This window comes from Ischnura elegans, chromosome 5 (genome assembly GCF_921293095.1).
Source record: "Ischnura elegans chromosome 5, ioIscEleg1.1, whole genome shotgun sequence".
Classification (NCBI taxonomy): Eukaryota; Metazoa; Arthropoda; class Insecta; order Odonata; family Coenagrionidae; genus Ischnura; species Ischnura elegans.
In genome coordinates this window covers 79,168,716-79,183,181 of record NC_060250.1, presented here as the reverse complement: position 1 = coordinate 79,183,181, position 14,466 = coordinate 79,168,716, and the positions used below count along the sequence as shown (strand labels likewise).

The 14,466-nt window shown below is 43.0% G+C and overlaps 1 protein-coding gene across 1 annotated transcript in view; it reads left to right on the top strand.

Annotated features, from left to right (window-relative positions):
• Positions 1 to 7,308: 7,308 nt before the first annotated feature.
• LOC124159104 overlaps positions 7,309 to 14,466 on the top strand; it is a 185,347-nt gene continuing 178,189 nt past the window's right edge. The window contains exon 1 of the mRNA XM_046534654.1: positions 7,309 to 7,489. Within this exon, the coding sequence (XP_046390610.1) occupies positions 7,478 to 7,489 (12 nt within the window). The 5' untranslated portion in view covers positions 7,309 to 7,477. The remainder of the gene's footprint in view (positions 7,490 to 14,466) is intronic.

Sequence of the window (14,466 nt, the reverse complement as noted above, 5' to 3'; positions counted from 1 at the left end):
CTACGGCTAAACAAAATCATAAGCCTGGGGACACTCAGCCTAATGGAGAGATACCAGAAAATAAGTGGGCCAGACTCTCATAAGCAGAGGTCACTAATGACCTCAAGAAAATGGGCATCGTGTCTCCTAACTACCCCAAGGAGACAGTGAAAGAGAAGTGGTACCCCAAGGTTGAGGAGAGACTGGAGAAGCTCTGGGATGCTGTCCCAGGGGGCCAGGAGCTCCCGGTCTTTGAGGGAACCAGACTCATAAGCAGAGGTTGCCTGCAGCAATGATTTTTCAGCCACATGGCTGTCAAAGACCACTAAGCAGATGGGAGTCATTGAGGGTACTATCTGCAAGTGCGTCAATACTGACACCCTAATAAAAAGGAAAAGAGTCGTGATCTGGGTCCCTGGACCTAGCAAATCTGAGATGAAACTCCTAATAGAACGCATCTCAGGCGAGTCAATCCGGAGCTACAAACAAGTCTCTGGATCAGACTGATTGTCGACGAGTTAACTTTGTGGAATTCCATAGATAGTAACAATTGAGACAACTGTAGTATTTTTCCCCACTTATTTAATCTTACTCAACCAGTTTCAATGCTTGCTCATCATTCTCAAGAGCTGTCTAACCTAAGAGCAGCAAGCCTGGTATTTATATTGAAGGTAGGGGCTAAACTTAAAAATTTTACATGAATTTGACAAAGGTAAAAAACTGAATTTTGTAGAAAATTTTGAAATAGGAGTGTATTGGAAGTTGTTTGGTGAATGTCTGGTCAATGAAGTGGTACCAACGATGACCTCACCTTTCCTTAAGGTGAGAGGTGAGTCTCTCCTCCTCCCTTGAAAACCTTGTCCAATGACCCTGAATAGACAGACATCTCACAAATGAGTATCCAACCTTAACCCCCCCCCCTTTCCTACTTGTATTTTTTACCCCACCTACACCTACCTTCAATATGAATACCAGGCTTGCTGCTCTTAGGTTAAACAGCTCTTGAGAATGATGCGTAAGCATTGAAACCGGTTGAGTAAGATTAAATAAGCGTGGAAAAATACTACAGTTGTCTCAATTATTACTTAGTATGTGGATGTTCTATGAAAGTCGGAAATCACCCAATGGTTCCTGGTTTATCGTGGGACTTGACGAATCTTCTGCAGTATTCATTGCAGGTTCGAGATTTGGGAGTTCCATCGACCTGGACAAGGTAGATGTGACCCTCTTGGAAGGAGCAGGGGGCAGGGATGAAGATCCAAAATCCCCTGCTGATAAGGCTGCTGAAGTCATTTCAATGGAAGAGGATCAGTAGCCATGGAGAGCAAGCAAATGCTCAAGGTGAATCTCCAATACCCCAGGGCCACCTCAGGGATCCTTCAAAGGATCCTGAATGAAGGTAAGGTCAAGATTGGCCTGATTCAGGAACCCTGGGCATTCAAGGGGAGAGTCAGGGGGCTGAGTTTGACTTTGGGAATACTTTATTAATGTGCCCATGTTGACAGACCTAGACATGTGTCTATGCCAATAGGTTATGTGCAATGCTCATAACTGAATTTATCTCCAGGGACCAGACAGCAGTTACGCAGACCCAAGGAATTGGAGTGAATTGAGGAGAGTGGTCATCAGCACTTCCTACCTGCCCTTCTTTTATTGATTCCATTAATAACTTCCTGGATCCAGAGCCATTGGCAGAACTGGAGAGTCTGGTAAGTTACTGCAAACTATAGAATTTTGACCTTCTGGTGGGATGTGATGCCAACACATACCATTTTGTGTGGGGAAACTCCAACATCAACTTTATAGGACTATCCCTCAAGGGGTACAATGTGACAACAGAGCTGCAGATACTCAGCTGAGGCTTAGTGCTCACCTTCTCAACCAGTGTGAGGAAGGAGGTGATTGATTCTACATTCTGCACCAATACTTTGGTGGGTAGCATTAGCAGGTGGAGGGTATCTAAGGAGACTTCTTTGTCATATCACGTGTAAATACTCTTCACGCTCTTGGAGGCCAATGAGAGGCAAATGATGTATTGCAAACCCAAGAATACTAACTCGGGACAATGCTGGTAGGATAATTTATGAGTTGCTTTTAAAGGAATGCCTGATGCAAGCAACTCATACCTTTAATAAGTTTGATGAGAGGGATGACACTGTGGAACATCTACGGAGGAGCATCATCGCTTCGTAAGAAGCAAGCTGATCCTTAAAAACCAGGAGAGATAGTTGCAATCTGCCCTGGTGCAGTGCTGTTTTAAAGATTCCCAATAAAGATGTAAAGCAGCTATAAAACACTTTAAAAGGAAATCTTGGAAAACTTCTGTGGAAGTGTGGAATGAGTGTCTCCACTTTTGAGGTTTCATAAAAGCATAGCAGAAACGCAAGGGGTGGGGATTGGGTCTCTTTTGCTTCCCTCAGGAGATTTCACATCTTTCGACTAGGAAACATTAATGCTTTGACTAGAGACCCACTTTCCCAGCTTCATGGAGTCAGAGGGGATGCAGTCCGGGAGGCCCTGTAGTGGATACGGAGAAAACTGAAGGGAGGGCACAAAATATATCTTGAGGCAGTGGTGCAGCGAGGGGGGGGGGGGGTTTGGGGGATAAACCCCCTCCCAAAGCTCAGAGAAATTTTAATGTTTAATCCATTTTACTTAATTGGATTGATATTACTAATAGAATAAGAATGGTGTAAGGTTTAATAAAATACCTCTCAGAAAGCTGTAAAACTCACCATTTTGAACCATTTATCTTCAAATTCCGCAAGTTATTAATCTCTCACCTACCGCTTATCCTGGTGGGTATTCCATACCTCCACACACCCCGGTATTAGTTGCATCTAAACCCCTCCCCCCCCCAGCCTTAATTCCTAGCTGCGCCCCTGTCTTGAGATACCTTTACTTTTATCAAAAACTAATGAAGTCACATGCAAAGTTTAGGAAAGTTTTATTTTAAAACTATTGTTAAACACAAGACAAAGCCACCTTATGATATAAAAAAGTTACCATTATGATTTCGCAATGTTCGGCAATGCAGGCGGCCCTGCAAGTGCGCTTTTATTTGTCCCTTCAATAAGAACTTTTATTGCCTCCATTAATAAGAATCTTTTGCTCCTTCCTAGCATATAGAGATATCCCTAATAGTGGGATAATCACAAAGGTCATCTTCATCCCTAAGCCGCGAAAGAATGAGTAGTATATATTATATTTACATACACTTTTTGTCCACTAATGCTGGCTCCTTCAGACGTATCAGTTTAATGTCGTTTGTACTACAAATGCTATAAAAGATTGTTGATAGGTACATGAGAGATGGAACCGTTAAGAACCATCCTCTGCATCCAAATTAACATGCATATTAGAAGGGTAATTTGGCTGAGACTGCACTTTGCAGCCTTGTTTGCAGGCAAGAAAATGTGTTGGAATATGGGATGTATGGCCTGGGGGCTTTTCTTTCAGGGGAATTCAAGTACTGTAAAAATTTCCCAATTTCTCCCAGGTGACAATCCATGGGGAGTAAGCATTCCACATTGAAATATAATGGGTTTTCAAAAATAGGTACATATGTATAGATCTCCAATAGAATATGCAATCAAACAATCATTAATTCTACAGTACCAAGAGTAGATGAGTTAGTTCCCTCCCAGGGCCACCCTGAGGATTTCTATCTTGAGGGTACTCTTTGCCTTCACGTGGGATTTGGACCCTACTGTCAGTAACCCAGCTCTCTACCTACCAGGCTACCACACTCCTCCAGGATATACAATTACTCTAAGGGTTTTCAATTGACCTTAATTGTACAGATGCCTGCCACTTCTAAAGGCACAAGGTGTAGCTTATAGGTTTTTGGTCTCTGTTCTTTGACCGGAGGAGAGTATGAACGTAATACCAAAACAATTGAAATAATAATTTTAGGCGTATGTTGGGAATATTTTGAGCATGGCACTATATTTCATAAGATCCTTAATTGCCTATGAAAAATCAAATATCTCAATCAACCTTTTCAGAGCTAAATATCTCTGAGTTTTCTTTTTTTAATGTGATATGACCCAGATATTTCGTCCGGTTACAAAATACTAACCTCAGTGACAACAAAAAAAATTGTTCTCCATTGGTCAAACAACTTAGGACCTGCCTCTGAGTCTCAAGTACTTGCCAATTTAATTTGCTTAAACCTGATTACCTAGCGCTCTCTGTTCGCTCGCGTTTGTTTCTAATAAATGATATTGTTTTTATTTGCAAAAACTAAAGATTGAAATTTTGGCACGGACCATAAATTTTTGCAATGCATTCTAGTTTTTTCCGTAAAATTAAATCAGTTAGTGAGAAATGAGGATGGTTCACAAAGCGTTGAAGATGAGGAGAATATATAACACTATTTTAAAAATGGAAAATTGAGTGGGGCATTCACCAAGAAGGCAGAAAATAGCTATGGCGTGTATCGCAGGATCGAAGGAAAAGGAGGAGAAAGGAGAGGAGGGAGATAACTGTTACTGACGGAAGAGATTCAGAGAGGAGAATATTGGGAGACTAGAACAGTTGCGATGAATATAAACCGTTGGAGAATGTCACGGTATATGGAACCTACCTAGGGTATCCCTGGAAAATCATCACCGTTAATGATAAAAGATTGACCTGCCAATTTACGACTTAATATTTTGTGTGCAAAAAGTACTTAAGTGTTCACACTAATTCGGAGATTAGGAGTGAATGAAGATGACGCTGGATAAGGCCACATACAAAAAAATATTTCGAAGGAAGATTTAAATGGCTGGGAGTGAATTTTGCGTGCGGATTTATTTTAGGAAGGAGTTCATAAATTTCTCATTAAGTTTTACGGGGTTGGACTCCCTTGATGCCTCTAATGACTAAAACCACGACGCCGCTTATATCGACTGTAGTTGTACGCGATATAATGATTTAAGAGTAAGTCTTTAACTCATGGGTGACGCGAGAAAAAATATAGGATTTCTATTTGAAGGACTCACTTAAGACTCACTAAAAATTTTTGGGAAAGAATTACACCCGTTAGCCTCCATAACCGCCGTCTTGAGGCCTTGCTTATATCGTAGAGCAATGAAATACCAATCTAATATCTATCTTGGTCCTTCATTGCACGCGGAAAAATGAATATCTGTATTCATCAGTTCAGCATTTGGTCATTTGGTTTGAATCCTTGGGCGGGTCTCGTGGGGATGCACTCCTGAGGGCAGATATAAAAGTCAAAAGACTATCTTAATTTGACCTCAGGAGAGGAAGGGAAAGAAAGGAAGCAGGTGCCGTGCCGCTGCGATTAAGAAGCCCGGGAGAGTGTAAGCAGAAACCATTTGAGCACCTTGCTAGTGCGAAGTTACGTGGGTGACAAGTGACTGACAACATTCGACTCATCAACTTATACAACGCTACGTAAGGGAATTGAAACTGAATATATTCTCGCATTTACGCATCTGATAAAGTCTTGGGGCCAATAAATTCAACCTTAAAATTTCAAAATCAAAATATACAGAAAGAATTTCCGCTGAAATTTGGTCGAAGAAAATTAATGGACACAAGTGCGTCGCTCCGACGATATAAGTAATAGGCAAAAGGCCGAAAAAAAAATTCATACCTACCGAACCTTACCGAGGAGACGAGAATATCTCATGATGCTAGCAAATTAAAAATCTAAAAACTTAAGCTTTCGGCGTAGGGATAGGAGCGGAAGGGAAAAGAATGGAAGAATCCGGCGCCCTTCATTAGAGTGACGCGGGTTGCCTATAGGGAAACCAAATTTACTATCCCTACTGAAGTGGAAGATCACTCCATGAAGAGAATGATCCAGAAATTATCTCGAGTACCTATCAATTCAGCATTGGAAAGGGGTAGTATGGGCGGGCCCTCAAGGGATACGCCTCCCCTGTCCGGGAAACAAGTGAGTAAATTTTACGCCCATGAACCTGAAGAGGATATGCAGAGGAAATAAAAAGTCAAAGGAAGCGCCGCGGCGCTTCGCTGCGATGATGTCACTTCAGGCCAAAATTCAGCAATAAAATGTTCTTATTTTATCATTTCTATGAGCCTCGGAAATTAAGTTCGCTTCCAGAATAATATATCTTTATCGATTAAAAAAGCAGCGCCTTCCTACACATCGAAAGGCATGTTTACACGATACATTAACGCATACGAGATAATGGGTGTGTGCATGAATTATTTTGTGGACTGGAACGGAACATTTACAAATGCATGAACCAAATAAAAACACGTTTTATTTTCTGTCCATGCGCTCGCACAAGTTGGGTCGTTACACGCTGCATTTCCGTGTTCATTCACGCGTTTATACATTCAGGCATTAACTCGTACGGGTTAATACATCGTGTAACCAGGCCTTAACTTTCCGCAATAGGATTCATTTACACCGGTTTCAATTTTAAAATGAAGCCCTCGACTTTTTTGCGCCTCGCGTGATCTTATTCCGTTGCCGCGAGCGCGGGAAATGCGCGGCGCTGCAAACCGAAAACAAGTAAAATCTCCCGCCGCGCGGCGCGCGCCACCCCCGGACGCAAAATGGACGCCCGGATCAGCGCGCACATCCTTGCGCCCTCGGCGGAATCATATCGACATACCGCGGGCGGAGGGGAGGGAAGGGGGGGAGGACGGGAAGAGGACCCCTCCCCCAAAAACCCCTGACCCCCCTCTCCATCTCATCCCTCATACAGCTTCCCTACCACCCGCCCCAGAGACGAGGGAAAACAAGGGAGGCGGAGGAGGAGTAAAACCGAATAAAAGCACGAAAATAGGTAGTAGTCCCCACAGCGCCTGACAGCGAACAGTCACGCTCCGTCTGGGGGGACTGCTGCATTTGACTCGGGCCCGTTTTTTCGCCCGACCCCGCATTAGACGCTGGCCCATATTCCCTATGAGTCCGTTAAAAAGCAAAAAAAATAATTCTATAAGGTTTATGGAGGACTCTGATCGAAAGAAGCGGTGATGTTCTGAGACTAACAGGAAGATGACAGAAAGGAGGCATTTATAGGAGTATTTGTACCCGTATTAAAAAAAAAGGGTTTAGTTGTGGTGTACTTTCTGGGACAGGAGGAAGAAGAGGGAGACTAAAACTATCCCATCTGCACGCGCGTCCTTCCCCTGCCTGGTCCATGCGCTACAGCATGGGCCGCAAGCAGAGGGGGTGATGCTGGGGGAGGGGAAGTTTGGAGGGGGGATGAGGGGGAGGAGAAGGAGTATCCCGTTGCGGCAGAGAGGAGGGGAGGGTGCGGAGGGAGAGGGGAGGGGAGAGCGAGAGAGAGAGAGGCCCCTTGGCTGCTTGTTCCAAGGCGCAGGACGGCTCGGAACGGCCCGTCCGCCCGCCAGCTCCCAGAGTGGAGGATAGACCGGGTGCGCAGGAGGGAAGCGGAGATATAGGTTGGAGTCCTGTGCTGGCCGCTGGTTAGGAGGGAGAGTGTGGGACCGACGGATCCAGCCTCCCCCCCACCCCCCAAGGGCCAAGGGACATCATGCCGTGATGGCAAGAGAGGTACGGTGATAGCAATAACCACACTCCCTCATCTCTCGAGACAACCACAACCAACACCAACATTCGACAACATTACTACATATTTAAAAAAAATATATAGCGATAACCTTGTGTGTGCGCGTGTTGTGCCTTTTGTGTGTTTTTTTCGGAAAGAGTGCAGGAGATCTTGAGAGGAGGTGGGGGGTTGACAAGGAGAGTGCACCCCCTCCCTAAAACACCCGCCACTGTTGGAATACCCCTCACGCACCTCCAGATAAATGCGTACAAACATACACATCATATATACATTAGTGTAGTTCATGCACCGCCCCCACCTCTTGGTTCACCTCCGCCCGCACTACACCGTTCATGTCTCTCACACATCTTTCGTTCCGATTGCAACTAGAGAGATGCCCGCATTTCGCACAGTTATCCCGTGTTTTTTCCTTCCCTCAACACCTTCAACGACACCCCTTGACGCCATAGTAGGGCTCCTCCACGTCCTTTTCTCCTCCTGAATGTAGCTCGACCTTCTCCTGGGTCCCGTGCTCCGTTATGCTGAAGCAAGAGAGAGCGTGTGACCGTGTGAGAAAGAAAAACGAGCTTTAGAAGATGGACCAGAGTGTTAAGTTTCTTCCAATGGAGTGTCCGTTGTGGGTGCCGGGGGAAGGCTTAACCACAGTCGCCAACCATCGTCTCGCCAGGGCAAGCCAAGAAGATAAGGGTGTAGTGTCCTCCTGGTGGCAGGCTTGAAAGGAGTTTGATCCAGCATATCATCGTTCGCGTTCACGTTTATATCCTCATCACTCAACAACCTACCACCCAACCCCTCTTGCTTAATACCCACTGCAGATCCTCTCCTCATATATCGCATCCTTTTTCCATAAACACATTCCAGACTCAATGCTGTGCTACGCATCTCTCTGGTAAACCGGCTTATTCTGGATTTTCATCGTTAAACCAAATCCGTGCTGCAGGAGAGACATAAACATACTGAGAGACAAAAATAACAGGGACAGCCAAATTCACACTGATACACTCTATATGCAATGCCATCGTATATCTCATTCCCGTATACCTAACGTCTACATGATTTTAATCATCATTTTCACCTGTCAGAAGTGATACAATCATTCCTGGAGGATCGCAGTGCACACATACATTCATAAACAGACAAGCAACCATAAAAAATGTATTAGGGTTGGGTTGGCATAGTCGTGACGTACACTTATACGCTAAAAAAGACGCATGCTTGAGTGAATTTTCATTTCCGTGTAGTGTGGACACAAGCGTGTAAAACGAGGACCTATTTGGTGTTTTTTGTTGTCAGCGAAGTGGAAGATTTCGTCCTCCCAGGCCAAAAAAGAGTGTTTTTAAGGAGCTGGATCATCTTTCTCGTTCATGGAAGGTTGTAAAGCGGTAAGGAAGGGATAGGTATCGTGGGGGAAAGAGATAGCGAAAGGGAGAGAAGAAGAGGTTGGAGAGATAAGAGGACTTTTGACTTCAGAAAAGTGCTGGCTTCCTCAATGCAACACCGATGAATCTGGTGCGTTTGTGAAATTGTGTTTCAATGTGTGTTTTTTCTCTCTCTCTCTCTTGACACCCAATTCTCCCCCCTCAAAATCCGCGCTACCTTGATTAGCCCCCCGTGCATGCTGAAAAAGGTCACCTTCCCATGCAATCATACTGGATATCATCCGAAAACATTATTTTCAACATTCAGTTCCTACATACACTCAAAAAATAACAGTATCTCACCCGATAGATTGTTTCCATTAATTTTTACACACACACATAATTTTTATATGCAGTCAGAATTTGATACTTTCACTGCATGCGCAAACACATGAATCCTGGTGGTGGATTGATATCCATATTTAAACACATTATTCTATGGCTAATGACAGTTTCTTAAATGATTTTTCTTACTTTGTCTTTAAATTCTCTGTCCGATTACTCCATATCGTTTCCGCCTTATTTCCTACTATCCACGTTATAAATACCAGCTCCAGATCCCGAAAGCGATAATTATCGTTCACTTATGTTTCGAGGCACATTGCTGGGCAGATGGAAAGTGCACTTATTGTTCTTATGTGACAATTAAGATAGGGATATTATTCAGTTTTATGGTTTAGAGAAAAATATTCAATAACCACCGAATGGCATATCAGTGTCTACCCTATTGAGCCGCCTGAAATTGTTAACTCGATGTCCACCTTTGACGACAAATATTTCTACTCGATATCGCCATTGTAGGCGACTTGAATAAGTCGACGTTAATACCTGAGGATCGCCTAGCGCAGTTGCCCTAAGCCGCATTCTAAACCTGGACCAAATAATTCGGATCGCTCGCTCTCCCCTCTCCTCCTTCCCCTCTTCCCCCTCCCCCTGCCCATCCCATTCCCCCCCTACCCTCCCGCAACGCTGCCACCTTCCCTCATACCACCAGACCCTCCTCATGGATTACCGGAGCGAAAGCGAAATTTTCTTGCTAGGTGGGAGCAGTTATGCTCAAAGAGTATTTCGTTCCAGTTTGATTCAAGTGGTAACGCAACCTCCAATTCCTCCGAATATTGTCTCATCGGAGAAGAGAAAATTTAGAAACGTGTTAGTTTTCACTTTTTTTTAAGATTTCACCCGAAACCAACCCTTCCTACCATCCTTTGGCAAAAAAACACGGTTTATATAAAGATCTCGAGGTTTGCGCATAATAATGAGATGTGGTATAAGTTTGGTGAGTCTTCCCCACCAGCGTTTTGGCCACATTATATTTTGCTCGTGGGGCGTGGTTACCTGGAGGGGAAAGGACTAGACTGCGGATAGGATGGTTAGGGGTTCGAATACGGTTGGATCCTTGGGCTCTTCATCTCTACGAAAAACCTGTTGTGAAAAAATTTGCTCGCAATAATGACGTAGTAGTTAGCTTAGGCTAAAGAATTTCCACTTTTACTAGCGGCAGTTTATGAGTACTGCTCAACTACCCATCAGCTCGGTGAGAACTTTGATGTAATTACATAATCTCAACAAACTTGCGGGATAGTAACTGACGGTGAGGTTATTATTTTTTTGGTCTCATCTTCACCAAAACTTCGGGTTCCATTGGTTCGTGAGCTACACCCCGTGAATATATGTCTCATTTTCAAGTCACATTCTCATGTCGGTCTCCGTGCAGTTATCTCGCAAAGGCAGTTCGAGATATCGAAACATGTGGACAGAATTTCCTCCTCCCTTGAGTAAGTTAAGGTTTCCGAGGTGACCCGAACGAAGTTTGCCCCCAATTCCAGGGGAGAACGGTTGACCCATGTTGTGTGGAACAAGGAGGGGTGTTGAATGCCTCAAAGTGAAAAAAATATATATGAGGTCGAGACTCGCAAATTTGAACGTGTGGATTTACGATGGTATTTATATAAGTTTCGGATTATATTATCCGCAGCTCTTCTCCTCTTCCAGTAAGACCTTGCCCCTCCACGAAAATTCCCAACGTACCATCTGCCCCTCCCTGCTGACACCCCTCCAACCTAATTCCATGCGGCTGGCGTTGGCCCGACGAAGATGCCTAGCCAACTAGGGGCGACTTGGCCATGTTGTCCTACTTCCAATCCTCTTAACGCTCTATTGCACGAGCTATTTTAGGGTACCTGAATTGCATGAGATCGTTTCAGGCTTGACGTGGTGGACATGCGATGTATTCATGATAAAATATATAAACTACAAATGATAATTTCCACTTTTTAATATAAAACTCCACTGCCGACAATGGTTTTGACATTCTTTGTCATTTTCAGGACTTCGAAAGTGACATAGAAAATCGAAACCATGGTTGGTTGTGGATTTTTATTTTAAAGTGTGGGAATCACCATTTGTAGTTCATATTTAATCATGGATACCTTAATTGTGATTAAAATGCTGATGAGCAGCGAACATTATGTACTATAACATGCATGAGGAAAAATTAACTTTGGGAAAAATGAGCTAATTCATAGTTACGAAATATTAAAATTGATTTTGTTATATATTTTTATAAAACCTACTGGATTGCCCAAGTGAAAGATTTATAATTGTACACATTTTAGGGTGTGATAAAATAGCTTCATACAGTTTTACTCTTGTTTTCCTCCGACCTGGGAACGGAGTTGTTTAGTGGGTAGATTCGTTGGCTACTGATCGATGATTACCGAGTTTAAATCTAAGTGAGGCCTTTGGACACTCCTGAGCAATAACCTTGCGTTGTGAGGTGGCCCAGGTGATATTCATTAGCGTGTACGATTCGTTTCAGGTGAGTCCTACTCTCGTCTTCGAACATAGACTTCAGGTTGAATCACTGAAGGAGTGTGCGAGTGATCCCGATAACCAAAATCTTTTTCCTATCCTACCATCTTCACAAGCTTAATACATTATCTCTTTCTCCACGTTTCGTATACCTTGAACCAAACGTTTCCCATCGTTTGAACTGAAGTATAGTTGAGACTTGTTCCATTTGTATTCCCTGCGTAGGGGTCGGCCTTCAAAGGGGCAAACATTCGCACCCTTCTGGAATACTGACGCCGATGTAGGCTGTGTAAAACAATGTAATTGGTAAAGGCCACTCTCAAATTGAGAAATCAAAACCCAGGTTTCGTATATTATGCTGATAGTAGCAGGTTTAAAAATTGTTTCTAGAGCTGAGTACTCAAAAGTATTATATTTGACATAAGATAGAGTGTAACACCTTAAATTATCGAGTATAGTCCATGTATACAGGATGTACGATTATATTACGTTAACCATCGTATCATCAACATACTATATCAACTGGAAGACTGGCATAGATTGGTGAGGATATAGCTCACCCCGAGCTGCATAACTTGGATCACTGGCGATGCACGGTTTAATCTATAAAAGAGGCGAAGGTTTGGGGGACGTTCATCAAGGTATTTGGACTCCATAAGCCAAAAAATATTAATAATTCAATAAGATGCGATTAATCTTTAATAATTATAATGACACGTACCAAAGTATAGTGACACTCCAGTGAGCTAGGTCATGGCCATATCAACACAACTAAGCCCCTGTAATAGTGTTTACGTGCGTATGATTTCGGCATATATCTATACTTACTTGATTGTGCGAGATCTGACGAGAAACGCCCATTTCTCAGAGACGAAGTCATTTGAAATGTACTATTGGCGCCAATCTATTTATCATTCCGATGAAAATATGCATATTTATTTTTGCGTGTCCTATTTTAATTGCTAGGGGCCAGTAGGAATAATCCCTATCTTTAGACACACTCAAACTATGTAACCACTGCCTTTTCTTTGGGACTTATGATGAAAGGGTCCATTTTCTTATCGAAAACGAACGACGAAAACTTCGACCGTACTGAATCCAAGGGTAAAAATGAGCGAGAGCGCTTAATGTGACTGTGCAGTGACCGAAAGCCGAGGCCAACGCAGAAACCACGTGACTCGTGCATGCTGCCCATGTCATCAAGGGAACTGGAAAAAGTTTAAATAATTTTGGCCTAAGGTTTATACTTCACTCTTGCGAGACCGGTATTTTTCCGTGACGCATTACTCGTTTGAAACTAATGCTTTGAGAATTTTCAGGAAGCATGTAATTAATTCTAGTCAACATTCCTGTACGTATCTGAGATTATAAAATTTTACCGCGGTATTTATTTATATGTGATTTTTTTGTATTAGAGGTATTAGAAAATTAAAAAAAGTCTACTTTATATATTCCTATTATTTCTGGACGATAGTATACAAAAGTTGTACGCGTATAAAGGTTCAGAATAAAAGAGTAAAATACGACTGGCAGAAAGGGAGGGATGTATATACTTAAAAACCCTTTGAAAAAAATTATTATTCCTATAATTCTATGCGAATCCTCTCTTGGAAATGAAATATTGACTCGCAACAAGCAATTTCATCGCTGGAGTCGAGTGGTCGGCAATAAGGGGTTGGTCACGTGGGTTCGGGAGTCACATTGCTGATCGTATACGAAGAGTCCAGTCATATCGCTCATCTCCATGCCTAACCTGAATATAGCCGTCGATCATGTATGTAATAGGTACGTTGCTAAAGGCCTGGTCAAACGGTACATTAACTCGTACAAGTTAATGAGTGAGTGCATGAAAGATTTTGGTGGACCGGAGCGGAACATGTTCGAATGTATGATCCATGTTAGAACAGATTCTATTTTCTGTTCATGCATTCGCACAAGTTAGGTGGTTACACATTTTCGTGTTCATTCACGCGTTCATACATTTAGACATTAACTGGTACCTGTTAATGTATCGTGTAACCAGACCTTAAGACAAAATGTTGGTTCCAATGTATATTTTAAAAATTCATGAGGAGTCGCGATGGAGCTTTCCCTAGACCACTAGCGTCAATCGCCTCATGAGTCGTCGTGCGCATGCGCAGCCAGAAACAACCAGCTGCAAATCATGTAGTGAATGGGCTCCTCAAGTGAAAATATAAATAGTGTGACGTCAGAGGTCCTGGTTGTTATTGGGATCTGATTGCTTCAATAAGAGGTGCATGAAAGGGCGTAATCTGTAGACATGAATGATCGAAGAGTTAAGCTCTCTGCCCGCGTACCACGTTATCCACGGTTGGTGTCATATTATCTCCAAATCCCAGTAACCTTCTACGTCCTACCTCACCCCCTGAGAAGTGGTTGTCCTCCACTGCCCATTCACGTGCCATTACCATACACCAGGCCCAGAACTAAGTAGGGCGGGGCAGAGGGGGCACGTGCACCGGGCGGCATATTTCAGGGGGCGGCAAAATTTGAAAATTTTATTTAAAAAGTTTTTTGATGTTTCTTATTAAATTATTTAGCAATGATTTTTAAGGTTAAATCATTAAAAAAATGATATTTTAGAACTTCTTAATAGGAAATTTACGGTGTGTAGTTTCAACTACCGCATCTCAAAGAAATAGCTAATGGATGTATTATATTTTAGTTATAGGAGAAGGGGGAGGAAGGGAGCAAGAGGAACCAGGGGA